Source organism: Cyrtonyx montezumae, unplaced genomic scaffold (genome assembly GCF_038088225.1).
Source record: "Cyrtonyx montezumae isolate F1298 unplaced genomic scaffold, pur_monq_1.0 scaffold_3, whole genome shotgun sequence".
In the NCBI taxonomy this organism is placed as follows: domain Eukaryota; kingdom Metazoa; phylum Chordata; class Aves; order Galliformes; family Odontophoridae; genus Cyrtonyx; species Cyrtonyx montezumae.
Window position 1 is genome coordinate 117,338,974 of NW_027072034.1, and position 27,818 is coordinate 117,366,791.

Below are 27,818 nucleotides of genomic sequence, written 5' to 3' on the forward strand. Positions count from 1 at the left end.
ACTAAAGGTAAGGTAACACAAGCACTTCAACTACCGAGAACAAAATACCCCAAAGCCCCCGTGTGATCAGAAAGCAACAGTATTAACTCTCAACATCTAACCCTTTCAAAATTGTATTTAAGAATGGATTCATGAAGAGTATTATAGGTTGCATAGGTAATCTACCTCAGAGGTCATTAAAGGCTACCTTGTAGCCAGGGTTTATTAACAAGTCTAGCAGGAGGAGAAAAGGGAAAGTTGCTGGAAGGGTCATTGCTAACAGTTTCTGGGTGGTCTTTCCATTTTCATGTTTTGGTTTTGGTTCTTTTTGTTTTCTCCTAGTTGTAGGAACGTGAGAACTTGAGAGAATGGGAATACCCCTGCAATATTCAATTCCTATTGTTCTGTCTGCCTATCAACATAAAAAATTACACTTTACGTCAAATCCAAATCCTTTTCAGGCTTTTCAAAAAAGGTCCTCCTTCAGAACAAGTTATCACACCAGGCTTAATTCTCTGAGTTATTCAGCCAGTGCTACCCACTCCCCATATCTCCTCCATCTCACATGAGACAGCAAGAAAAAAAGAACAATGGGGCTTTTTCTCTCCGCTATTACAACACAAAGTTCAGTCCACCTACAAAAAGATTGGTGCAGTAGTGCTTTCATCTAGAACACCATAAAAATATCCCTACAAACATGTACACAAAACAAGTGAGGTTACCAGGTTACCACATCCTCTTCATAAGCTACCAGGAGAATCACTATTATTATTTGAAACACGGCTCACCATGGCAATTAATTTTAAAATACTTCTGAGGTGGAATATCAGAGTTAACTTCTGCTGGAAGCACGGATACCTGAAGAAAATGGGAATGAACCTCTGCCTGTTGACCATCTGTGAAGAGACTATTACACAAACTCACAACAGCGACAACAGCGGAGAGCCACTTTGGGAAGAAAAAAAAAAAAAGGTAGAAAGTAGAACAAAGAAAGAACAAAAACAAGAAGAAATAATATATATGGGTCCAGCCATATCTGTGTTCTAATAGTAAGATGCAGATAAATAACGTGGGTGGTCAGAAAACAGACAATGTATAAACCAGTCACACATACAAGAATGTGCATTCCATATTTCAAAATTCCTTACTCCAGATTCTATTCTGGCATACTTCTATTTCCAATTAGTGCTCTCAGAAATCTGCTTTCACGGAGAGATGGCTCATTCTTCTTTCCGTTCTGAATCTGCTTGCTGCCCTGAACTGGAATTTTCTATTCTTACAAATTATACAGCCAGCTAGAAGGAAGCAGTTTGGTTCAGTACACTAAAGCTAAAACAGACTGCAAAGCTTGGCAGGCATTAATCCATTTGCTCAAGCTCAAGCACAGGGAATACTTACATGGGTATACAATTTTAACTAATATTGACAACTTATTTTATTTCTTTGATGTAGTACTTTGGTGAGAACATATTAGAAGATAGTTAAAATACTCTCTCTTGACTATTTCAATCTGGAAAACATAGCACCTGAGAACAACAAGTAATCGTCACTTCCAGCACCATAAAGTACCTCTTGGCATAGCTTCTGCTTCTGTTATCTCCATTCCCAACAGTCTACTAAACGAGGTTGATAACTTGCATTAAATAAAAAAATAATAATAATTACTATTTATTTAAACAAACAAACAAAAAATCTGGAGCAGACTGAATGCGGCCAGTGGTCTTCTCTTTCTGGGGGTGGGTGTGGGAGAGATATCTACATTTAGTGAAATTATAATTAGCAAACAAACAAAAACCCTTAAAAACTTCATTCATACACACACTCACACGCATGCACACAACACTATAAAGTCAAATCAATATCATGTGAGAGCAGGGCTGCAAAACACACTGAAGTTGTCAATTTCAAGTTTGCAAGGAATTTAGGCCACGAAAACTACCTGATTTATTTGCAATTGCATTATGTTTTGATGTTTCTCAATTTGGAAACAGGATAACATAGTGCTGAATAGTTTTGACCCTGCAACGATCAGAAACACCTGACATCAGAACTGTTGCCATAATTTTGCAAAGGCATTAATAATCGAGAACAGGGGGAAGTAACTCTGCACAGATATTCTGGAAGGTCCAAGTTAACCTGCTTTTAAATTACAATACGAGAAAACTATTTCAGTATAGAATATGGAGGAAGGAAAAACTGATTATGGAAAGTTACATCAACAAATTGGATAGCTATGCTCGAGTGTTTTGCTCTTAAAAAATCACTCAAAATAAACATACAAACAAAATAAAACAAACAAAAACAAATCCACAATACTGTTGTCACTAGCGTATTAATGTTTCTGTTTGGCTGGACCCTGCTAAATGCCCTTTTTCCATAATCAAGTATTCCCCTTTAAGCCTTCATCCCAATCTCCCGAAAGTTAAATATTTAATTTTATATTACAGAAAAAATACAAATTCTAAACCAAAATTATTTACAGTAATTCAGAATCACCGTTTGCCATCGGCTTTGTACACAGCCAGACAGAAATGGCCATTCTGATACCAGTAAGCTACTTAACACGGGTACATGCACCAGTTAAGACTTTCAATTGGCAGTCATGTCCAGCTTTAAAGGTAATGCAGATTCTCCTACCTTCCTGACTCGTCATTGAACTGATCAGAAGACAAGAGTATTTTAATGCTTCTGTCATGTGACACTAAGCACTACGCCGAATCTTGGGACTGCAGTGTGGCTCATGACTTATTTCTGAGTGATGATGAAGAAACGTGTATCTTAACTGAGCTCCCAGCTCCTCCAAGAAGATGCGAGATGTTGCCCTCCCTTGTACCAGATTCTAAATTACCTATGCCAATGGAACTTTCAAGGGAGCTTTTGCAGAAGAAAATCATGGCGGATGGATCAAACGTCACATTAGGAGGAAAAACAGACGCTCTGACTTGGAGGAAAGGGGTGCAGCTTAAAACAAGTTAGCTACTGGACTGACATAAGAAGAATCTTGTGTCCTTAAAGAGTCTATTCTACTCCATCAAATAAATAAATCTGTATAAAAAAGAGAGATCAAAAAATAATCAAGCCGGCAGAAAATATGCACCTTGCGAGTCAACAGAAGCTCAGACAATAGCTTATTAAGAGCAGAAAAAAATAAGATTCCATAAGCCTTAATTTAAAAATAATTAATAATGCATCTCATCCCTACTTAAGACTATAACCTGAATAACAAATTTAGGAGTCCAGAATAATCACCATTAATGTGGCTCTCCACTGCACCAAACATACATTATCAAAACAATTAAAAGCTTTCACATTCTTAAATCTAAATTAATAACTCCCACCAAAAAAAAAAAAGTCTTCCAAATAAATAGTTTTTAAAATGAATTTTAAAGTTGTCAAAATCTATCAGAAATAAATTATTGATAAACCACCTTCATCATCTTCCCCTCATGGATTAGGTCAGAAACTATCAGCAACAAATGATAATCAAGCCCTGATGAGAGACTAATTCTTCTCACAGTCCACGTCTCTCTGAAGATTTCCCCGTTCCCAAATGGTTATTGCTGAGCAGGTGTGGCACAGTGAAAATGCAGCATTGGGTTGTGGGTTTTTGTTTTTTTTTTTTGTCATCGTCGTCGTTGTTCATCAGGCAGTGTTTTAATATGGTACATGCAAAGTCTGCTTCAAGCAGAGGAAAAACAGCAGCTCCAGGCTCTGTCGACCTCAATACTGGTCTGTATAGGAAAGACAGCAGTAGTAGAAGTAGCAGCTACATTAAACAAAGAAGCGTGCGTGGCCGTTGCGGTTCAGCTTCAAGATCTTCCCAAGGCGCTGTTTAGCAGTTGCCATTCCTTTCTTTGGACGTTTGCCTGAAAAATGAAATCAAATACCTCAATTGGGAATTTCAGAACCATTTTTTTCCTTTTTTTTTTTTCAAGCAGCCAGTCCAACCTCTCTTACTTCCTCCTCCGCACTCTTTGACGCTTACAGAGCGCCTCTACTTCAGGTGTTTATTGTTAACTTTTGCCTTCCTTCTTTCCCTGTGAAAAGGGCAAGAGAGGTAAGCATTACCTTTTGTCGCCTGGTTGCTGATGGGGGGTGGGTTTGATGCTGGCCTCTTTGTTGGATGAAGTGGAACAGACAGGGATGTTTCTCCATAGGGCCTGTCAGGGCTGAGGCTGCCATCGCTCAGCCGGCATTCTCCTTGGATTAGATTGGAGTCTCGCACATACTTGCCATGCTGAAAACTCAAGCCATTGCTGTGGACTATACTTCTGTTTTCTGGAGCCTTATGATTAGCTTCTGATGCACCCTCTTTCTTGATATATTTTTGTGTTTTACTTGTATCCTGGTGTGGAAATGGGGAGGAGGAAGAGAAGAAAAAAGTAGAAGTTAATAGCTCCGGGATTCAAATTTGAATATCACTGATATCCAATAAATGATATCAAATATCATTTCCTCGAGTCCAGGTTCCTCTCAAAAATTAGGTATACAATATAATAACAGTATAAGCTTATTAATACACACTTAAGACAACGTTATACACATATCGTGTTAAATACACATACCACTGCACTCAGTGTTTGACTTTGTGATTTCGGTTTGCAGAAATCAAAACAAAAGCAACTACTCTGCCCACTCCTTGCAAGCCACAGCACATAACCACTGGCTACTGAAGCAGGTAACCTGACTGCTTTCAATATTCAGCTGATGGGAGATGGAATGTTAAGCAGGGAATCAGAAATTGTAAAGAATACAATGTAGTCAGACTTCCATATAAAAAACCTACAAAGCATGCGTTTATTATGCAGTTATTAAACAGCACTTATTTTGTAACTTGAATTGTTCCTAATATTTTTACCATATGGAACTGCAGAAATAGACAAACCTATCAAAAAAAAACATCAAAAACTTTACGGAGTAAGAAGATCAGTTTTCCATGTATATATTCCTTCCTGGATTCCACCTGGACCTGGAATGGTATTCCTACTATCAGTTATTAAAAGGTTTTTATCAGTTTGTATAAATGTTAGGGATTTTTTTTAACATTTTCTTTTTCAAGATACTGTACTAAGCAACTTAATAGTAATCACTGTGACAGCAGAGTTTGAAAGGAAAACAAACAAACAAAAACAATGGGGAAAAAAACATGATAAATACAATCCTCAGTTACCAGCACCAGAACTGTTATCAGATCTTCAGTATGTAAACACTGATCTACTTAAGTGCTTACACCTTCATGTTGCTTGCTTGCTTTTTCAATAAAATGTCTTCAAGACGTTTTAAAAGATGGTTTTACCTGAGGGGTAATTCTTGAAGCTTCGTTCAGGTGCCTAGCCCACGCTGAAGTTCCCAGGTGTTTTTCCTCTTCCTTCACAGACCTACCTAAAGAGAAGTTCAACAAGCTCAAACTTTGAAATCAGTAATTAGGAATACAAAATTTATTACACATTTGAATAACTTCAAAAATGAATTCAGGAAAGAAAGAAACATACAATGGATTTTTTTTCCCTAGATATTAAATAACAGTTGAAAGATTTGTTTGGTTCTACATACTAAATCAAGAAAGCAATCTTACAGTATAAATAGGATTAATTAGACTCGTATGCCTTCATAAGAAGGTCAGATAAACACAATTGTTCACATTTGAAAATAGCGATGCTGAGGATATCTTATTTTCTTTGCTACACCATTGTTTTCAGTTTTCCACCATGACTTTGCACCATACTTAGCTCACATAAAGACCAATGCTGTCTTTTGTTTTCTTTCTTAGCACTGATTTGCTGCTCGGGTAGAACATACAGAACCAGATCTAAGCTGCCAGGCCTACAGTAGGAGTTTCCACATCAAAAACATTTACAACGCAGCTAACTTCTTCAGTTGAAGTCTGATATATATTGGGTCAGCTGGAATTTTTTCCCATAAAAATTTACACGGTGCTACATTTTAGATTTGTGGCTAAAACTGTGCTGGTAGCACACCAATGTTTTGCTGAGCAGTGCTTGTACATGGTCACTCTCTTTTTACCACTGCCTTCTCACAGTGAGAAGAATAGGGGTAAGCAAGAGATTGGGAAGATGTAACCAGAAGAGCTGACCTGAACTGTCCAAAAGGATATTATTCCCTATCACATCACATCCAAAATACATTACCTACATACATCACTGCCAAAATAAAAGCTGGGGCAGAGAAAGAGAGCAGGAAGGAAGGCTGTCTTCAAATGCACCTGTGGCTCAGACACTGCCTGGGCATAAGTCCATTTAGGGGAGATGGTGAGCGACTGTCTTTGTGTACCACTTGTTTCTTTTCCCCTTTCTTTCACTTATTAAACCATCCTCACGTCACCCTAGGAGCCTTCTCTCTTTTGCTCTTCTCATTCTCTCCTCCATCCCACAGGGCAGGGGGAGGGAACACACAGCTGTGTGGATTCTTAACTGCAGGCCTGAGTCAATCCATCATGATAAAGTAATCTGGGATTCACATTTTTAATAAAGGTACAATGAGTGTAATATGATGTGCATGTCTGTGTGGTTTGCTGAGGTGGGGGATTTTTGTGTGGGTTTTTCTTCTTTTTGTTATTTGTTTGGTTTTCTTTCTACAATTTGGTTATTTTTATTTAGATTAGGACCCACAGCTTAAGTTACCAAAACACAGACCACGACATCAAGCTTTTCTGGTTTCTGTTTAAACAACCTCAAGGTACTGTTAGTTCTCTGAATTAGCATCCCATTTGCTATCAATGTTCTTTTGTTTTGTTTTTTGACACATCAAACTATAATCCCCTTCAATTTCAATCTCATGCGAAGATTTTTCACGTATAATGACTTTTCCATTCTGTTTCAAAAACTGATTTTGATTCCTTTGAGGGAATTAGTGTTAAATGCTCTGTTGTCTCTCATTCCCAAAATGCATTTAACAAATATATGTTTTCCACAGACATTAGAATGCCTCTGACAAAATCATAGAGGAAAGAAAAAAACCAACAACTCTGAATTCTCCTCCTCAAGATTAAAATCTCAATTAATGAATGCATTCATAGCAGAATTTCAGTAGTAAACCTGAATGTGTTTTCCAAAGTTACACGAAAGAAGTCAAACAGATTCCTACGGATATCTAAGTAACATTCAGGCCAGGAAAGCTGCAACTATGTAGGTTTTGTCAATCTTTCTTGAAGGAGAATACACTTTCAATCTAACTGCAACTTTGTCAGTCCTAAGAATGTCACAAAACTTCAGGAAGATGTGTTTTGATGACTTCTCGAGCTAAGCTTGCCCCTGCTTTAAAAAGTAACTTTTATTTTCTACAGCAAAAGAAAACTAAAAAATCCCACCTTTCAACAAGTTGCTCCCATTTTCATAAAAGCTTGACTACAGATCTTAAATCTTTAAGTATTTATTCTAGGCAGTTCCTTCAACAGCGTTGAGCAGCGGAGTAATTAATTCATGTACTTACCACATTCTATTGTTTTGTGGCTCTGAGAAGGCTGCCTGTCTTTATGCCTACTTCTGGGATAGCTTCTTTGTTCCTGAAGAGAGGTTCTTTTATCTGTGCAGTCTGTGCTTTGAGTATGATCTGGTAAACATGTGGTATAGTGCAATCCTGCCATAGAAAGCATGCCCTGAATAGCTTCTTCTTCTGTACTTGTCGAGGTAGGACATTCCCTAGAAAAATACATAAACATGAAATAGTTAAAAGGAGAACAGTGAATCTGAATCATTTTTACATTCATATAAAGAATAAACATATTTGTGTGAGAAAGTCTAATGCTAATTTATAAACAAATGCCAACAGTGTTCTTACTTTTTACTGGGAGTTTCATTTCTGGATGGCTTCTGGGTAGTTTGACAAAGGTCTCTCATGACCTTAGATTCCTCTTTGAAATTTGATGTTACTTCCTGTTTCTCTTCATCACCTGAGCTTTCTGACTCCTCAGTGGAGGAATCCTTCTGCTGGAACAAAAGCAAACAGCATACAGAATTGTCACTGTCCCATCTAAAACAGAGATGCTATTTTGATTTACATTTAAAAAAAATCTAAAGCTTCTAGGTCCAACCTTCTGATATATGTGTATGTATATATATAATATATGAATGTGTATATATATAGTATTCAGAATGCAGTTAACCTGAATAAGCAACTGAGATATTATCTATTGAAATTCTGCAGCAAGCATCTTCAAAATGCAATTTCTTACGAAGAACTCTACATACACTGAAGCATGCACAAATCATTGCATTCACTTGGAAGAGAATAACGGCTATCCTTATCTTCAGTATTTAAAGCAGAGAAAAAAAATAGGGAAGCAGAGTTCCAAGGAGCAGCCTAGAATTATTCCTACTATTCATAACAGGATGTGTTGCTGCATGTAACACTTTCTCATTCCCACTCTCACAAAATAACATCCATCAGCAGCATATACAGAAATGACAGAAGCTCTCAGGTAAACCCAGAACACAGCAAGAACAGGGACATAGCAGCTGTTGCACCTCTTATAATGGAGAAGCCTAAATTCAGGAATGAAAGTGTTTTTCAATTCCTGATGAGATTACAGCTTGTATGAGCAAAGGTGAAGTAACAATATGCATCTCAACATGCCGTTGAGTGAAGAAAGGGCTACAATAGATACACTCAGCTCAGTAATTCAGTCTAATTGTTTTCAACAAGTATAGACAACAACGCATTTTAATTCAGGCCAAAGACTATACATGATAACTCAATAATTGGTTTCAAAGTGGAAGATCAGAAAATGGAGGATCACAGTTCTTCATGACTGCCAACACCAACCAGAAGAACTGTAAGTCAGTGCAACTGATCAGCAAGGATGTTTTTAAAAAATAGCTTCATTTTGAAAAGCAGCTCATTAATCTTTGACACTTGTGAAGTGACAGAAATGGGTAATGACATTCTAACTACAATGCAACATTAGTAAGAAAGCTATTGCCTCATTTTGTTGGGATCTTCTCTGGACTACAAAACCATAGAAAAGATTTACAGGAACTACTGAGATAATTCATTTTGGATATATCATTTAAAAAAAATACAAACATTAAATACTATTAGAAATCAGGAAGCTGAAGGATACAGTGCAACTAAGGAATCAGTGGCATTAATACAAAACATTTCATTCCACGACAAAACGATTCAAGAGCGGTTACATGCTTGTATAAAGAAGTATTTAATTGTAATAGAAATCACTGAAGTCTAGGCATTCAAAAGGAGGTTCTCCATTTATTTTGAGTAGTCTGAAATGCCTCATTAGGGGTTAGCTACTTAAGATTATTAAAAGAAAACGGAAGGTTTTTAGGATTGTTTTCATTTAAAGCATGGTTAAAATGAAACAATGTGGCAGACACTCATAATTCAAATGAGTGAATTTAGCTTCATTATCAAAGAAATGAACAGAGTAACTGTTTTTTATCTTTTTTCAGCCTTCACACACTCCAGAGCTGAGTTATCCTTTGCCAATCTCATCTTCATGGCAAATGAGATCACAGTATTTGGCTCAAGGTGGTACATCTTGCCATTTTCCTCAGTACGAGAAGAAATGGAGGCAAAAATATAGAGTTTGAAATATTATCTTGAACAAGCATTACATATTTTGTTATTTCCCAGATAAATCTGAAGTGAGCAAAATTATCCTGAATTGCTTTAACTTTTTCTAGCCATACCTGTGTAGTGCAATCAGGCTCAGATTCTTCTGAATCAGAAATATCAGAGTACACTGAGGATCCTTTCCTGAGTTCTGATTTCACACTTTCAAAGAACACTGTGAAGAGAAAAACGAAAATATAAAACTCAATATTTATTACATGGAATATTTAACAATTACAATGAATGTAAAAAAAATTACCAGTTCTGTACTTTTAACAATCTCTATAATAAAAACACAAGTATTCACTGATCTGGTTCACAAGTTCACAAGTTAAGTTTCCTCAAAATTCTGAGTTGTCTGCTGTTGACCAGTAGACCTGTAAAGTGGCTCACTAGATGAAGGTGAAGGAAGAGAAATCAGGTGCATCTTTTCTCTCCCAAAGAACACACTGCACAGGTGGCAAGAACGACAGCTCAAACAATTTTCACTTTTGTATACATGGTGAATGATGTGTCAAAACAGACAACAAAAACACTCAACTGATTTCTCTTTTAGAGTACTCTCTCATGCCTTTTTCAAGAAAAACTCTTGTTTTGTTTTGTTTTTTTTTTTTTAGGAGGGGCAAAAATTCCTGTGTAAATAATAAGCCACAATTAGAAAAAATAAAATTCATGAAGGATCCTCAAGAAGTACCCTCCATTTGGTACTAAGAAACTGGAAATTCCAAATATTAAATCAACAAAACTATTAAGAGGAAATGTGAGCCTTCACAAAAATATATCAAAAGGTGAATGATTTGGCATGATAAAAAAGACTGGACATGTACATAATTAGCTAAACACCAAAAATGCTGAAGATTTATAGAAGCAATGCTAATACAAAACCTCAGATTTTCTGGTTTGTTTGGGGCTGGGTACTACTATATATGACATAACACCATACGAGTTTCAGGTTCAACCTGCACAGCTTGGCTGTGCAAATATTCCTACATGCAGTCAAACCACTGTTTTTGTTTTGTTTTTTTTTTCTATTTTCTATATTGCCCACAAAGGATTCCTCCAGTTTTGTCACGTTTCTGACACAGGTTTCAAACATATTTAAGAGATATTCCCAGGCACGCACTACATACTGCCAGGAATCCTCATCTTTTCATGAGCACGTGCAATCAAGCTTTAAAAAAGAAAAATTCTAAGTATACATATTGGTTTTGCTTGGATTATTTTTGATGGCTTTGTTGGTTTGTTTTGGGTTTTTTGTTGTCATTCTTCAGTATCTTGGTGATTACTCTATTACTCCTAAAAGCACCAGTCTACCCTCATGTAAAGGGTATATAAAAGCATATGTGTTTCCAGAGACAGGGAGAAATACTCCAAAAACTGTATGAATGACAGCAGACAATTAACTAAAAGATTAGGCTAACCTACTGTAAATTAAAAAAAAAAAAATAGTAACATCTTAACTCGTCCTCTTCCTCCCATCCACCAAAATTATCTTGCTCACCGTGCCAGATCTCCCGGATAAGACTGGGTCACTATTCAGAATCCAAATCTTGGCATGATACACAAAGTTTTATAACTTGACCCGTTTAAAGGCATCTCTCTACAAACATTGCCTCTTGGCCTAAAGCCCAGAGAGAACAATGGAAGGTAGCAGCCTGTTTATAGAAACAGGTAGTTCCTCTATGGAATTCTCAGCAGAAGAAAAATTCCTCCCTCACTGTAAACCTTCAGATTAGGCAAAATAACATAAGCAGAAGTAGGCAGTTCTTAGTAGGGAGGTCTGTAGAGTCTTACTGTTCAATTACAAATTAGCATAAACCCTGAGTGCTCAATCTCCAGAAGAATCTCAACATTCACTTCTAGTTCCAAACATGTTTCTTAGATTTAGATGCCCACTGCCAAATTTTTGATGTACCGATTTTGAAGAAAATATGCATTTCTGTGTATGATTAGATCTTCAAGTGTAAAACTTAGTTTAATTTTTAAAGTGGATAAACACAGCATTACACCTAACATTCACCCAACAAGCCATTTATCGTTCCTGGGTACATAGGAGGATCACTTTCTTGTGCAGATTTTTAGATATTGTCCTCTGTGGCCCTTGGAAACACAAGTCAACAGAGATTACAAACTGCTTTGTTAGCAAAAATAATTAAATATCTTACCAGGCTGACAATGGACTCATAAACGTTGTTACAGATGTGCAGGAAACCAAGGGAACTGTAGGTCTCTAGAGGAGTTTTTTTTTTTAAATCTTACAAACCTTGACCTTAGTTTCCTAATACATATCATCTAAGCCTCTGGTAAGCCCTACAGTGAACGTATGTGAATTTCATAACTAAACAGAGTGTTAAACAAGAGCTGAATTTTCACCATACAGTGCTATTAAAAATAAGTACTGAAAACAGGTATTTTTCTATTGATAATTCACCAACAGACTTTGTGATCAGCACCACTAAACACCTGGCAGGAAGACTTGGGGTTACAGAAAGGTCAAGAAAGACTAATCACTAGTGATGGATGGTTTAGATGTAAAGGATTGGAAAGAGGAGTTAAAACTGTTTAACGGATAATGCTGAATTCCTCCTCAACCTTGCACATAACTGAAAATGTTGAAAGTGTTAAGATTTCATTAATGCTAAGTTTGGTTTCTTTGCCTGTATGGAAGAAACCTACTCATTATGCAAAGCGTACAAAATTGTATGATCAAGTAAATCACAACCAAATGGACCAGAAAAAAAGAAGAAGATGGAGTTGATCCTAGATGTATTTTTGTTCTCTAGAGGGAACGATATGATGAAATTTTGATTAAAAAAAAAAAGCATTTCTACATTATGGAACTGACCAACAAAAACAAATACCTTACTTCTAATTAATAACTAGAACACAAATTCAACCTCCACACCGAAAGCTGCTGTACACAGTATCCAAAATAGCACCAATGTAAAATGATTAGTTATGCATTCAACTCTACACTGTTGTTAGCTTCCTCAGTAGAACAATAACATTTAATAATTTGATAAACCTATTACTGCAATTTTAATGCTACTTTCTTCAATCTACCAGTTTATAATCTCAATACTTCAGTAAAATTTCAGTCAGATATCACAGTATAAGACCCTCCTTAACACCACCAAAATGTTGAACTGATAGGGCTTAGAGAAAGGCTTACTGTTGAGTGGTTTTTGGGCATCTGCATTCCCTTCTCCTTCAAATCCTGAGGTCTGATCTTCTCTCTTAACAGTCACCTTTTTTGACCTTGTTCTGTCATCTTCGTCTTCGCTATCTGCTGTGTAAAGACTTCGATCTGTAAATGGACGTCTTTCATCTCTGTCTCACAAGAAAAATAACATATTATTCTTACAAATGCAAAGCAATTATCTTCTCTTCCTTGATTACTTACAGGACATCACTGAGGCAACAGCAGTAACATTCTCTTATATTCACCTATTGGTTCTGAACTGCACTTAATTCCATTATGTTCAAGAAGCGTTTAGATGAGGTGCTAAGGGATTTGATTTAGTAGTTCAGTGGGTAGGGATGGTGATAGGAGGATGGTTGGACTAGATGATCTTGTAGGTCCTTTCCAACCTAATGTATCTATGAATCTATTAATTCTGCACCCTGCACAACTGGCACTAACAATCAGGCGCAAAACTTTACAACATAATATCTTTAATTAAAATTACTCTGATACAGTGACCCAACTGAGCCACTGAATGAAATGCCATAGGAAAGGAGCTTGCAAAGTATCTCCTACTCTTCACTCTGTAACTGTGACTCCACTAGGGGACAGCAAACACAACAGTCCACATATTTCTTCTATATTCTTCACGTGAATCTTACTGGCAAAAGGAAACTTAGAGCTACACAAACAGAAAACAATATGGATTATTATAAAAATAGCATGCCCAGGCCTGTAATAACTATGAATAAGTGATTCCCAATCAACTCTTTGTACCTAATGATTCTTCCATTTGACAGCACAAGGCGAAGATCGTTGTCTTTTGTTCGCCAGTCAGGTACTGTAGAAGATGGTTGAAAGGGCTTGTTAAATCTCCCATTCAGTTTCGAGTTTGTTGTGTCCTAAAGAAGTAAAAGCACTATTGATTAGTATTAGTCTCTTTAAATTAGATGGCTTTTTCTGCACACTACAAAAGCTTTGACTCAACACCAGGATGGTTATACTTTTCTGATAACAATCTGAAGAAAGCTCAGACAAAACATACTTAGATGGAAGAAACAGCGAGATACATCTCCTCTTTTCTTGAATCATCTATGGCTTTCTGAAGCAACTGTAATAACTGCAAAATCTCTACAATACTCCTTTTGGATTTCCTTTGGAAAAGCTGGGCTGGAAACTGGATTAGCAACTCCTGGATTAGCTGTCTGCTCCCTAGAGTTAGCATTCCAGAATTTACTTATAGTACAGCAATATGTTCACAATGGAAAGTAACCTTCATTAAGAAAATCTTCCTTGACTGAAAGAAACTTAGGTTTCACACACACTCTTAATAAATCATATTATGGGTTTATGTGCTAAACAAGGAATTAATAAATTAGGTTGTTTTTTTTTTAACCACAGAGAACAGTATTTTTCTACAAAAAGTGACAATGACTAATACTCCTAAACATTTTAAATACAGAACCACACAAGTCTACCATTTGTGCTAAAATAGAAGCTCGGCTTCTTTTCTTTGGGGGCTGAATGAATGTCTCTTGTTTTTGTCTTAAAGAGGTCAATAGGTCCTGACACAGTTGTCTGCATTTCTTATTCTCAGAAAACTACGTATTTCTTTTCAGAAGGTTACTTATTTCCATATGCATGCTTTCTCCCATTTCTGCTTCTATTTTTTGAAACGAGGTCATCAAATCTAAAAAGATAATTTATCAAGAGACTACGTTTTTTTCATTCACTCTGTGATGGTGTTTGTACAGCAACTAACCAGTTAACATTACACTAGAGTTCAAGGCAATCTTAGGCTTAGTGGAAGGAAGGCACAGTCATAGAGAAAATAGGAACATAAAGGAAGAACGAGGCTAATCAAATTACAGCAAGTGAATTATAATAAACTAAAAGCACACAGAGAAGCAAGCCTGGCCCGGTGCTTCACAGAACCAAACCTTTGAAAGGTCCCCTTTCTGCATGGAATAGATTCAAAGGAGCACCTGCAGCAGTTTTAATTCAAAAACTATACAGGCATTAGGTGATGGATTCAGGGCATTTTTGGAACAAAAATGTTGAAGGAATGTCCACAAAAAGAACCAAGGAAGAGAGAAACTTCTATGAGAAGAACTTGAAAGAAAAAAACACCTACCCATAGCTCATACAGCAAAGAGTAGTAGGCTTGTTTTATGCACGTTAAAACCTTTCCCCTTTCAAAAAACTTGAGAAATTATTCTATTCTGGCTTTGCTTTTCTTTTATGTAACACAATACTTGCCTCCTCCCATGGTGACATCTCCAGCCTTTTCAGTACCTCTCTTGTGTGGAGTTCTAAGATATCCAGATTAGAAGGAGTTTTGGTAGCATGGTCTCGCAGTTTCCGCACCCTTCGTCTCGAGTGGTGAGGAGAAGCTGTTTCATGTGAAGACCGTGAAGTTGAACACACACCAAGAATTCCCTGAGTTTTAACTGGTTTGTTGTTTTCCTCCTTTAATTAAAAAAAAAAATTAAAAAATAAAAATATTTAAGTGCTGCTTCCCATTCGTCTAATGGAACCTAAGTTATAGAAATAAAATTTTAAGAATATTTAGAGAAGCATTAAAATATTTGCTGTACAAGGCTTAGTTATATACCTCCTCCTCCCCATGTGGGGCTTTTAAGCTTTCCCGTAACAGAACTCAGCACCAACATACAGGGCTTTATTTGTGAAGGTAGGATAGGGTATATCTGTACTATACCCAATAGATTAGTATTGTCTTCAGAACTCTCCCCACATGCAAATGTTGTTTCAAGAAATGATATTAAAGAATAAAGGAGCAGAACTCTGCTATGAGGGAGAGCAGAGGGAGCAAAAAAAAAAAAACCAACAAAAAACCCTAAAACACTGACAGTGTAACAAACAGGGACACAGCATAAGAAAACAAGCCTTTCCTCTTTTGAGATGATAGCTGTATCACAACTAACAGACAAGGGGCTAGAAGAATGAAATACAGGCAGAATTTCAAAGGAATTCGTAACATCCATAAGTATTGCTGTAAGCAGTGATAAATGGGTTCAGTTTAGAAATAGCAATCTACAAATAATTTCACCATTAAAAATGAGTTTTTTGTATTGATTTTAAACAGTTACATAAAGCATCCTCACCATACTTTATCTGAAATACCAATAGCACTGTGTTTCCAACAGTTTTCTCTTAACCTCCTATTAGAAAATGAAAATAACAATAAAGAAAAATGGAATATAGTCAGCAAAGGCCCCGATTTAAAGATTTTTCTATAGACTTTACAGTTGCCTCTGTTCTTACCTCTACGGAACGAATCACTTTTGAGAGCTCTTTTATGAGATGTCCAGGCCTAATGTTGTCTGGAATTTCAAAGGCATGTTCTGTTACAAGCTGCATGCAAAGGATGAAGATAATTAATTAAGCAGAGGTAATATAAAATAAACAAAACAACAGGAAAAAAAATTAAAGGAAGAAACCTGATTAATTATTACAACAAACTGCCAGGATAGAAATGCACACCAAAGCTTCAAGTCCAAGATCTAGAAGGCAGCAGATACCCCTCAATGTGTGATGCTCAGGATACATAACGCCCCAATTTAGCCATCCCACATTTTCTCTAAGAACTCTGAAGAAGTGATAATAGAAAGCCATTCTTGTATTTGCCTTATTTTCTTTCTCCATAATTAACTTTTTTTACTTCCCTTTCAACACAGTCAGTACGGCGACACACTTAGGAAAATAATTAAAGACCAGAAACAGAATTTCACTATGAAAAAATACAATCAAAATAGCAAATGAAGAATGAGTAACCAACAAGCAGATTTTAGACATCTGCTTCATATTTCACTTTTTAAATGACCTTCTCAGCTTATTTAAAATGTGGTAGGTTAGAGAAAGAAATTCAGAATCATTCACCTGTCCCTTTCTATAAAAACAAGTTGGAAAGCTGTAAGACTTTGTTTCTTTTAATCCTCTGAAACAGTACCAGAGCACAGACAGATATACCATATATTTATTCTAGTCCAAACTCTTCATTTAGACCTAGCAAAAGAAGTTTTGTTTTTTTGAACCTAGTTTAAATTTGTCCCAAAACACACCTGGTTATAATTAAACAAACAAAACACTCACACACAGAACAGAGTGACTAACATGAACTCCAGTATCCCCTCAAGTAACTATTTAAATGGAAAACATCCCACAAACATTTTCAGCTACTCACACTTCAAAAATGAGGATTGGCCACACAGTTATTGCTAGAAGCAAACTGATACAGTAAACATACTTCACTGAATCTGGCTTCCTCTCAGCCATTAAAAACCAATCATAAGTAAAAGATATATTCATTTCAGTATCATTAATGCTACAAGGCAAGATAAAATCTGCTGCTATTATTTACCATTGTTCATTCTCCAGTGCATCACCTTTACACATTCACACTTGGGAACACAGAACGTCTGACATAAGTTTTCCAACAAATTAATGATCATTGTAGGAGCACTCACTCCTCTCAACACAAGGACTCTCCCAAAGAGCCTTCCTGTCCATGATGACTGCAAGAGGAAATGACTCTGATACAATCTTCCAAAACACTGACTGGAAAGTTTCTCTGGTTTAAAAATACCAACAAGCCTTCCTAAAGCAAACACAGCTTGTATCAGAAGAAATGGATTGTTTCACAAGTAAAATGCAAGTACTTAGAGCCAAGGAAGTTCAATTTGCAACCTCACTTGTTTGCTACTATAAAAGGTATCTCTTTACACCAAAGCTTTCTCAAGTAAGCTGTGTCAGAACAGTAATGGAAAAAAAAAATACAACCAAAAAACTTAAATACATCAGTACACACAAGCTGATATCTAAGTAGGTAAAATAAATGGTGGAAAAAAACTGTGATATATTCAAGTCAAAAAAACATTTATGAAACATTGGGGAAAAAAGTGACCAAGACAAAAAAAAAAAAAAAAAAGACATTCAAGTAGTCCTGCTAGGCATATGAATCCACCAATATTTGGAAATTACCTTCACAATTAAGCATAACAATAGCATAAAGACACAAGCACCCATCCCTTGAAAAAAAAAAAACACCCTCATTTTTAATTTTAAAGAGAGATATTAAAAACACACACACACACACACAACAGAACAGTTTCCAAAAATAATCTTACTGGTACACTGATGAAACATCTTAAAAATAGCATCTGAGGCCTGTAGCTTATGTAAGTTGGAAGGAGGCCAGAGCTACAATCCAAGAGCTCATATGACTGCATAGGTCATCATCTTTATTGTGTATACTAACTAACTTGCAGACTGACATTCTTTAGCAGAATCATCAGAAGATATACATCAATAAAAAACTTGCACAAACTGAATTCAAATCAAGACATGAAAACTAAAATAATTTTAGCAGCCCTCATTTTCTATTCTCAGTATCTTGTAGCTCTATGCAGTTTTTAAATGTTGCATAAATGAAGATAGTGGAGCTTTGGTGAAGATGAGTTTCAAAAGCCCCAAGTATTTCAGAGTGATTCATTAACACAATTCACTTGTCTTGAAAGACTTCGATCATAACAGCAATGCAAAACTTTATGAGTAGGGTTCTTATCTGCAGAGTATTCATTTTTCATTTCTTTCTCAGAATCTGTCTGATGTGCCAGTTATAAGCAGATGATACAGTACTGCATAAAGCTCTTCTTATCTTCCACTTCATACGACTACAAACCTACCACACATGAGGCCTGCTGGAAAGACAACATCAGCTCACTTATGCAGCAGTAGCTAGAAGGCAAGCTGGTGGAGAGCAGACCACATTCTGAATAGACTATGAACACTGTGCGGTATCCTCACAACTGAGGTATCTGTTTAGCTAGTGGTTTGGGAATATTCACTGGTCTCATTAATAGGCAACAAGAATGCAACATCTTCAATTTATTTTTTTCTCCACGGGAAAGTAGAAAATATACAACATTCTAGACAAAGTACTATTCAAAACATTTAATTAACTGCTATGTACTGCTGTAGAAGAGTACTGCAGTGTTTGTGTAATCTATAAAAGGGGAAATCCAACCCAATTTCAGGTTAAAATCAAGACTTAAATTTTGAGTTATGTCTGGTCTCATTTATCAACAAGTCAGATTACTCAGCTTGCTGATTATTCACGACACAGATGCAGAGATAGCTTGCATTCACAGATGGTTTAGTATCTCAGGCTCAACCTGCTGTAAATACTGCTACACTGCTTATTAGATAGGTTTGATCCAGAATGGCACCAACAGAGATGCTTGAGAACCAACTCTGAGGTGTTACAGAGCAAGAGTAAAGATATACCCTGTAATCAGTAGCATTATACAGGCTGGACTTGAGCTGATTCCACTCAAGAGCAACCAGCCTGCATTTGCATCTCCTCATCACTTCCACGAAACTGACTGTTGGATACAGCACTCTGCAAATACAATACCTGCTGTGATTCAAGTTTTCTTACATGAATGTAAGTGCAGAAAAAACAAACAAATCTCCGAGAGATGGTTCAAGTCATGATGGCCAACAACAAATCCGAATTAACAAGCTCAGTCAGAACCAAACTGACTTTGCAACAGTATTTCCCAAATGCACAAGTTCCAAGAGGCTTATTAGCTCAGACACATGAAAAATATACATGAAGTCATGCATGGTCCAGGCTCAATGACTTCTCTAGAACCCTCATACCATGCTGAGGTGAAGCAAGACACTATTTCTACCAGCTACCATACAAGAACTTACTCACTGGGCTAAGACATCATTAGCATCACACAATATAAAGTTTTCATGAACCTTCCCCAGGTGAGCAGCACATACTCTCCATAGCCTTTCATTACTCATTAACAGAAGAATAATCTTAAGTATGACAAAGACACAGAACTTCAATTACTCCTAAGTAAAGTCAGAGTTCACCAAAACAGCAAACAAAATCACTTGTACTTACCTCTTTTTTCATCCATAATTTTAAAGCAGTAAGTAAAGCCTTCACTCCTTGCACTAAATAGCTTGGAGGCTGGAAACCATCTTCTCTCAGTTCTAAAAAGGATACAGACACCAACAGAAACACACTAAGTGAAAACAGCAGAATGATACCTATCTTCCAACCCAAAAGTTGCCATTATGCAGCAGTGCAAAAAAAAAAAAAAAAAAAAAAAAGAATTTGTTATCCTTTCATTAAAAGAACCAGAAAGATATAGCGTGCTAAGTTTGCTTACTGACCTCAACTTCTATCATGGTTTTATGATTTTGGTATTGGTATTCCACATCATAACATCACGTAATGCATTAAGAGTTAAAGAGTTAATGCTCCAGGCTCCATGGATTGTCAATAGTTTTGGGTGTACCTGTCTCAGAAGAGAAGAACTCCATTCCCCAGAGGACTGTGCAATGCTTTGCATTTTTACATATTTCCTCCCAGAGGGAAAGATAAAAACTGTCTGCGGTCACGGGACACTCTCTTTCCTTGGGGATTGACTCAGCAGTGGGTGCTCGCTGCCGTCCGCCTTCAGCGTTAGCGTAAGGCCTTCGGTTTATCGTCTTGCTCATTTTATTTGATTTATTAGCTTCAATTCCAATTATATTGTACTATATCGTGTTATTTTGCTTTCTGATATCTTATTCAGTAAATTAGCTTTCCTCCTCAGATCATTGCTGCTGTTCTGTTTTTAAGCTCATCTCCCTTTTCCCCTTCCCTTTTCCCAGCACATGGGTCCATGGGTCTCCTGCACCAACGGTCACGAAACCAGGCTGATCCAGCCCGTAAACCATTGACAACTTCACAAATCACTGCTAAAAAACATGTGTTCAATGTATTACAAACTAGTATTTCCCATTACATTTCACAATGGAACTGGTATCATCCCTTGTTTAAAAACAAAGGATTCTGACTGGCAAACACTTAACAACATGAACCTTGATGCCAAAGCCTAACTTAACCATCACTCTGTTAATGGAAGACTAAGTTCTGAATTTTCCAGATACGCAACTTTTATTAAAAATAACATGAAAATAAGCTTCTTAATCCTTGCTTCAGGTATGAGCCATGTATCACAAGAGGCTCCTAGTCTACCCACTCATGCAAGGAGTCACACGATACAAGAGGGGAAAAGATGAAACACATAGCTTCATCTCTACATTACTTAGGAATATATATCCCACTGATTTTCCAGCATTTCAAACTCCAACATTTTCTGACATTTTTAAATTTTAAAACACCCAGGTGTGAGACCAATTAAAGAAAACTTTCTAGAAAATAAAATTTTTTTTTTGAAAGTTAAAGGAAATTTTCATTTGGTAAAAATTCTAAATATTTTCTGAACATCATGGCTGAAAGGATCACAGATCATTTTCAATACTGTTTTCACCTTATAAAGAGGTTATGCGAGTGATCTCGTCTAAAGCAGAGGCTAAATTCAGCAGTCTCCTCTGAAGGCTTATTTATTTGAAATATTATATTTATTAATAAGTTTAAACACAGAGCAGTTAGGAAGGTGAGACATTTGAGAAAAAGAAGGTGAGAGCAGCATTCAGGCTCAATTATGGATGGGTATAAATAACAGGTATAAATAATTAAAGTACTAGATGAGGAAGTTTGGAATGGACTGGAAACTGTCAAGAACCACTGCCTTTGCAGGTGTCCACTGTTAATCACCAAAATAAATTACTTAACACTGCTCACAGGAATTGGTACGTTTGCCCTCCAATAATTCTCATGGATGCCTTTTCCTTTGACAAGAAGGAGAAGAAGACAACAAGTAGCTTGATTGAAAAGGTCAAAGGAAAATCACAGAAATGCAAGAAAACCTTTACATTCAACAGTAAAGCCACCAAGAAGCAGCTCAGAGATATAAATCAATGGTATTGCTTAGAGAGTCATCTGCTGAAAGGAGGAGAGAAAGGCTTCCAAAGGAAATTTGAAGATCTTAAATGATATGGGAGAAGTCTACTGTAAAAAGTGACGACACTGAAATCATATCTGCCTCAACAAGGCCTTTTCAGGTAATGGGAGATTAATCCTATCTGTTTGGTAGTAAATTGCACTGTGCCAGAATCTTAGATATTCTAGATTATCAGAGTATCTTCATTAGCCAGATGCACCATTAGCATCAGATAAAAAACATGTACAAACAAGTCAAAGGTTCTAGCACCCTGCTACAAAATGCTAGTTACACAAATAATCACTATAAATTCTGCACAGTTCTAATTACCATAGAAAGCTTTAAACCCCAAAGTCATTTTCAGAAAGATCTTTTACTAAAACGTGTACTAAGACTTGTGAGATGAGATCTAGATCTAGAATATGTTTTTAAAAAAATGTGACTTGGAAGAAAAAAATAACCAACCTTACCTAAAAAAACAAACCCACAACTGACCATCTGACTTTTCAGCTCAAAAAATTTTGTCTGATCAAACAACAGCAACATAATTTTCTCCGCTGTCAATGAAACATAAAAGCAGACACATGTATACCATACAAAGTAAGACAAGGATTACCTTTTAATGTTTCCAGTAAGTTTTTGGCCACAAACCAACAGATGGCTTCAAAGAAGGGAAATTTGAAAAGATCTGGGGTTTTTAGCCTCTTCTCCATTTCATAACACCTGAACAAATAGAAACATTAACTAAAAATATTCATGTCATCCAACTTATTTTTTTAACTATGTAATTATTCAAATTGATATAATGTCCAAAATAAAATAAAATAAGCACGGCCATGTTAAATAAAAGAAGTCAAGTACAACATAGTTAAACCCCAACAAGACCACAGACAAGATTCAACTCTGGTCTCATCCAGGCTCTGACCTTATCAAGTTTGACTGCTGCACTTCTAAGAATAAAGTTGGACTTCATAAAACTAGGATACAAACCCAGTGTGTGATCTTTTAACAGATGGAATTTTATCAGGATTCCACTGTAATAAATAAAAACAATATGTTTAGAAGACAGCTCCACATCTTGGACAAAAACTAAACACAGCTGCCCTTTGAGCAATGCTGACTTGAGGATGCTCGTTTCAACTCAGTGTTGCACACCTGGGCTTGCTCAGTTTTGGTTTATTTATTCATACTAAAAGTAATGGAACTGGGGGGTGAGGTTTACTTTGTTTTTAATTAAATTATGCATACCCTTCAGTTTTGAAACGAACTTTGCAGAAATGAAATAAGAGTATGTGGTGGACACAGTCTAATTGAAAATGCCACTATCGTCTGCTTTGAGAGCCTGTACCCATTTGATCCTGGTTACAAGCATGAGGAAAAACATCTATTAAAAGGATCTCCTATTTACTGAGGAAAAGGTATAGTAAGAGTTAAGACTAACCTGAGCTGCATGCCAATATTGAGGTTGTGTAAAAAGTTTCCTCCAAAAGCCATACAATCCTGAGATGTGAGCACAGCGTGAATCCAGCCTGATATGAAAGATTCAGAAACTTAGTACATACATATCAACTGCTTTAAGAAAGATCATTTTTAAATACTTGCATGTACATACTAAAAAAGAAATGAAAAAGGAAAAATAAGTTGAGAGGAAGAAGAAAAAAGGAAGAGAAAAAAGAAAGATGGAAAAGGAAGGGAAAAAGAAGGGAAAAGGAGAGAAAGAGAGAATAGTTGTACCTCAAAACAAGAACCAGGAACAAGTAGTCTTATTTGTAACAACATACAGATAAAAATTATATTCCTTTTCATGTTTACATTTTGCTTACAGTAACTGAACTATTAGCACAACATATAAAAAACATCATTTAGTAATACTGAGGTTTCTTTGTAAGAATCCAGAAGTACTTCTATACATTACTAATAAATACAGCCCTCCTAATTCCAGTGAAATTATGATCAATTTAAAACCCAGTCTAGATGTTTTACATATACTAATTTGTCACATAATTGAAATATTGTCCCTATAAACTCTACAATTCAATATGTCAAAGCATGACCACAGCTACATCATCAATCCAGCTGATTGCTATTGGATAATTTCAATTAAGTGCACAAAAGAACACATTAGATTCTCAATTAAAAATCTGCATTGAAGATGTATACTGTGTGCTTTTAATGTAAGCAAGCTAAAAAAATGCACACAGACTTGTTCTTATTTAACATGCATATGCATCTTTCAAAAGAGCAGTTGGTCACACATTTGCAGATTACTTTATGTTTTGACTGAGAATAGGCAACATGTATAAACACAGAAAGCTTCTCAGCCTGATGCAAGATCAGACCAAATCACAAGTAACTATATATCGCTATCTTGCACTAAATCCATACCCTTATTCAGCTAAAAACAACTGATTTCAGCTTATGGGTACCACACGCAGAAAGAAAGACCTGAAACTAGCAATTATGCTGAATTAAGTACCACGCCTGCTATATTGCCTGGGAAGGAAATTTCAGCCTTTCATATACCATTCTGTAGAGCACAACTGCACAATTTAGGGGTTGGTCTGTGTTGGTTTTGTTGTGTTTGCTTGTTTTTAATTAATATTATTAATTGCTTTGTTTTACTTCTGTTCTTTGCAAAGTGCAGCACAATGAAGACTGCTTTGTTTTTCCTACTGCATTTTGCCTTCATCATTATAGTTTCAATTTTTCACTCATCGTAGCAGATGAGGGATCAAGGAGGACATGTATTTCAATTCCACGGCATGCACACCTTCCCAGATACTGTCTAAACTAACAATAAACTGTTGTCAATTTTGCCTCAACACGAAGGGTTTCTACGGCATATCTGTATTAACTAGCAGATTTTTTTTTCACATTCTTACTTGCTATTTTTATGCTGTAGTTTTGATGAAGGTCTACTCAACAAGGCGAGAAAATTGGGTGTAGTCCACATAAAATGCCTTGAACAGAATTGTTGTTAAAGAAGAGTATCTTGATCAGAATTTAAATAACTCTTGAAAGACCCCCAGTAGGTGCTCTTCATCTACTGGCAAGACTAATTTTAAAACAGACATCTATTCCAAACATATTTCAGAGATTACAAAATAATTATGACATCCACGAGCACCAAAGCAGCAAAAATGCTTTTCAGCAGTGCTCAGATTTTTTCAAAGCCCTAAATGGAAAATTCTGCAAAACTGATAATTTTTAAACATTTGCTTAAAACTAACACCATTTATTGAGTCTTATGCTATGCTCCTACACTCTCATGGTAATTGTATATATATACATTTATTTTGGAATTGAAAATATAAATAATAATTTAAATAAAACAAATATTGATAACTTAATGTGTCATTCTAGGATATCCTTAATCCCTGGTAATTAAACATGTCAAGTCACAGCAATAAGAGTAACATCTTACCTGTTGGAACAAATAAAGTGTGTCCTTGCTTTACAACACATTTGTAACATTTGTCAACCTTGTCCCCAAAATATACTTCACTTTGGGTGACAGATGAGCTCCAAGACTCATACAGAGCCAAATTTTCATCAGTGGGCTTGATCAAATAGAATATCTTTTCACCCTATTAAACAAAAGCAGCAAATAAATAAATGCATGTCCTCCTGGACAGACCGTACAACCTCCAAGTCATTTGTACTCTGTAGTTCTACTATGGAATACTGTTGTTTCCTAACATAGAGTATCACAACTGTAGTTGCTCAAAAGCTTAGTAGGACAGTAATCAATAAGGATAAGGGTAAGGATGGGCATGCATCTTGTCATGTAAAAAACACTCAACAGCGTCATTGATTTTCATTTAATTCATTTTTTAATAAATACTAAAAACTTACTGTAAAACCTATCAGTCAATTAAAATGGTCAGCCAACCAATTACAGTACACAAGTCACCAACAGTATGCTAAAATAAAAGCATGAGACACCAACAATCACTCACTCACTTTCAAACTTCTACTGTCTTTTTATGTACAGAATTTCCTTCTAAAGAGGTGATAATGCCACGACTCAGATGCACACCGAGTAAATTTTGTTTCATACAATCATAAACCAAAAAGTCTTCATACCCAGAGAACATGGTACCAAACTGAAGTTCCTCCAAAATCGATATGAAAATCAGTATAGCTGTCCTGGACACCCATCAAGCAATACTTCTGAACAAAAGGCTTAGGGAAGACAGAATCATCTGGCCAATAATTTTCCACCCATGAAAGCTTTCTGGCAATATCTGGTACTTCCACTAACTCAGACATCCTTTAAGAAAAAATAAATACATAAATACATAAATAAGATCAAGAGCAAGTGCCCCTAGTTTTAAATCACAGCATTATATGCATGTTTCCTACAAAATTATTACTTATGAATGAGTAAAACTGTTTCATACCCACATTACATCACAGTAGCTGTCTACATAAAATATACGGCCTCTTAACTTGAGCACTGAAGACATTACATCCTTAAACATACTGTTCACCTCTGTGAAAACCACTTCCCATATGCAAGAAATTGCAGTCAGTACTCACTTTGTGTCCGAGAATTCCAGGCTGATCACATTCAATACTTTTGGTCGGTCAGGATTTGTGAAATATTTAATATAATTATGGAGCTTCATTTTACTGTCTGCTTGTCTTGCTACATCTATTACATCTATCACTTTGTCACCACCTGTAAAAACAGGATTACTTTCTTAATCTATCACAGGTTAAAAGAATTATTTAATGTGTTCAAGATCAATTTTACTTTTTCCTAGCTTTTATCAACCTAATTCTGCACAAAATCTCTGCTACTATCAGCATTCTTGCAGAATGAATGTTGGTATAAACCAACCTTTAACTAAGTCTAGCTTTAACTGTTACAGTCAGCTAAGAACACAACTGAGAACAGTATATAAATACACCCTCTTCCCCATGGTCAACCAAAAATAAAAAGGACAGTACAGAATCACTGCAACTGGTTAAAGTAATTACAATTGGGTTTGTGGCTTTCACTGGTAAGACTAGTAGAGAGAACCTGAATTTTGAATATTTAACCCACCTGAATATTTAACACAGGGACCACAGAGAATTCTTTACAAATAATACGTTTTACTGTTCACAGTTTGTAGTTTTTAGCAAACTGCACTGAATCTTTGCCATAAATGACTAATTTTTTTTATGTTTTTATCTACACAGATACTCCATTGTAAACATCCTACACTCTCCTCTCACCCTTTATACAGATGCATAACTTTTAAGCACATACATCTTCATAATTCAGTGAAATTACTAAAGCAAGCTTCATTTGTAAAGATTAACACAAATATACATATATATTTGAAGTTAAATCTGCAGAACTAGACAAGCAGGAAGTAACCTTTAGCCAAAATAAAGGGGTAATGATAAAATTATAATAGTATTATGCATGCTTAGTTATACAGGGGTCAAATCTGAAAATTCTGGAATGTATCTAGATGCACGTATATAAATATATTTACTTTAGAATTAAAAATTAGCATTATCTTGCCAAATCCTGTTTGGAATAGTATTTATTCAGATGTCTTATTTTTAATTTCAATAACAAAAAGGTAAATCTGCAGCATTTCCATTTTTTCCCTAAACCAGAGAGCCAGGCAGGTCAAAATATATGCATAGTAATGAGACGATCAGACTTCCCTCTGAATCTGAGCAGACAGTTTTCCAAAAGATAAGCTTCAGAACTATCAAAACAACAATTATGCTTTGATGCAGAATACATTACTGTTTATAGTCATCGTAACAACAACAGTATTTCTTGTACTATATATTTCCTCTGTTCCTTTGCCATGGTAAAGTTCTGATAGACAGATGTCCCACTTTTAGTACACAGAATTATATGAAATTCTCACAAGAACAAAGACAGTGCCATACACACTTTTCAACAGTACTGTTTACTACAGCAAACTTCATGCTCAAAATGGTTCAGTCTATGTGCTGCACACTTGCATGAACTTGAAATGATTACAGACCGTCAAGAGATTAGGTAAGAAAGAAACTGCTGTTGGGAGCTCTAGCTCTCTCACCAAAGGAGGCCACGGTGAGAAGGTTTCCAGAAAGATTTATTTAGTTTGTAAAAGCCAATTCACTGAGCTCAAAAACATCATGTTTTGCAATATTCTGACCAAGGATTAATCTCTATCAGTCTTAAGAGTGATTCATTC

General features: G+C 36.0%; 1 protein-coding gene across 1 annotated transcript in view; it reads right to left on the reverse strand.

Moving 5' to 3' along the window:
* Nucleotides 1-3,582: 3,582 nt before the first annotated feature.
* The window catches only part of KDM7A (lysine demethylase 7A), a 54,100-nt gene continuing 29,864 nt past the window's right edge, over nucleotides 3,583-27,818 (reverse strand). The window contains exons 5-20 of the mRNA XM_065743152.1: nucleotides 26,167-26,308; nucleotides 25,711-25,897; nucleotides 25,049-25,211; nucleotides 23,066-23,153; nucleotides 22,241-22,347; nucleotides 19,692-19,783; nucleotides 16,037-16,126; nucleotides 15,011-15,220; nucleotides 13,529-13,653; nucleotides 12,740-12,897; nucleotides 9,645-9,742; nucleotides 7,777-7,925; nucleotides 7,429-7,637; nucleotides 5,276-5,361; nucleotides 4,048-4,324; nucleotides 3,583-3,845 (exon numbers count right to left, since the gene is read on the reverse strand). Coding sequence (XP_065599224.1) covers nucleotides 3,751-3,845; nucleotides 4,048-4,324; nucleotides 5,276-5,361; nucleotides 7,429-7,637; nucleotides 7,777-7,925; nucleotides 9,645-9,742; nucleotides 12,740-12,897; nucleotides 13,529-13,653; nucleotides 15,011-15,220; nucleotides 16,037-16,126; nucleotides 19,692-19,783; nucleotides 22,241-22,347; nucleotides 23,066-23,153; nucleotides 25,049-25,211; nucleotides 25,711-25,897; nucleotides 26,167-26,308 — 2,276 coding nt within the window. The 3' untranslated portion in view covers nucleotides 3,583-3,750. The remainder of the gene's footprint in view (nucleotides 3,846-4,047; nucleotides 4,325-5,275; nucleotides 5,362-7,428; nucleotides 7,638-7,776; nucleotides 7,926-9,644; nucleotides 9,743-12,739; nucleotides 12,898-13,528; nucleotides 13,654-15,010; nucleotides 15,221-16,036; nucleotides 16,127-19,691; nucleotides 19,784-22,240; nucleotides 22,348-23,065; nucleotides 23,154-25,048; nucleotides 25,212-25,710; nucleotides 25,898-26,166; nucleotides 26,309-27,818) is intronic.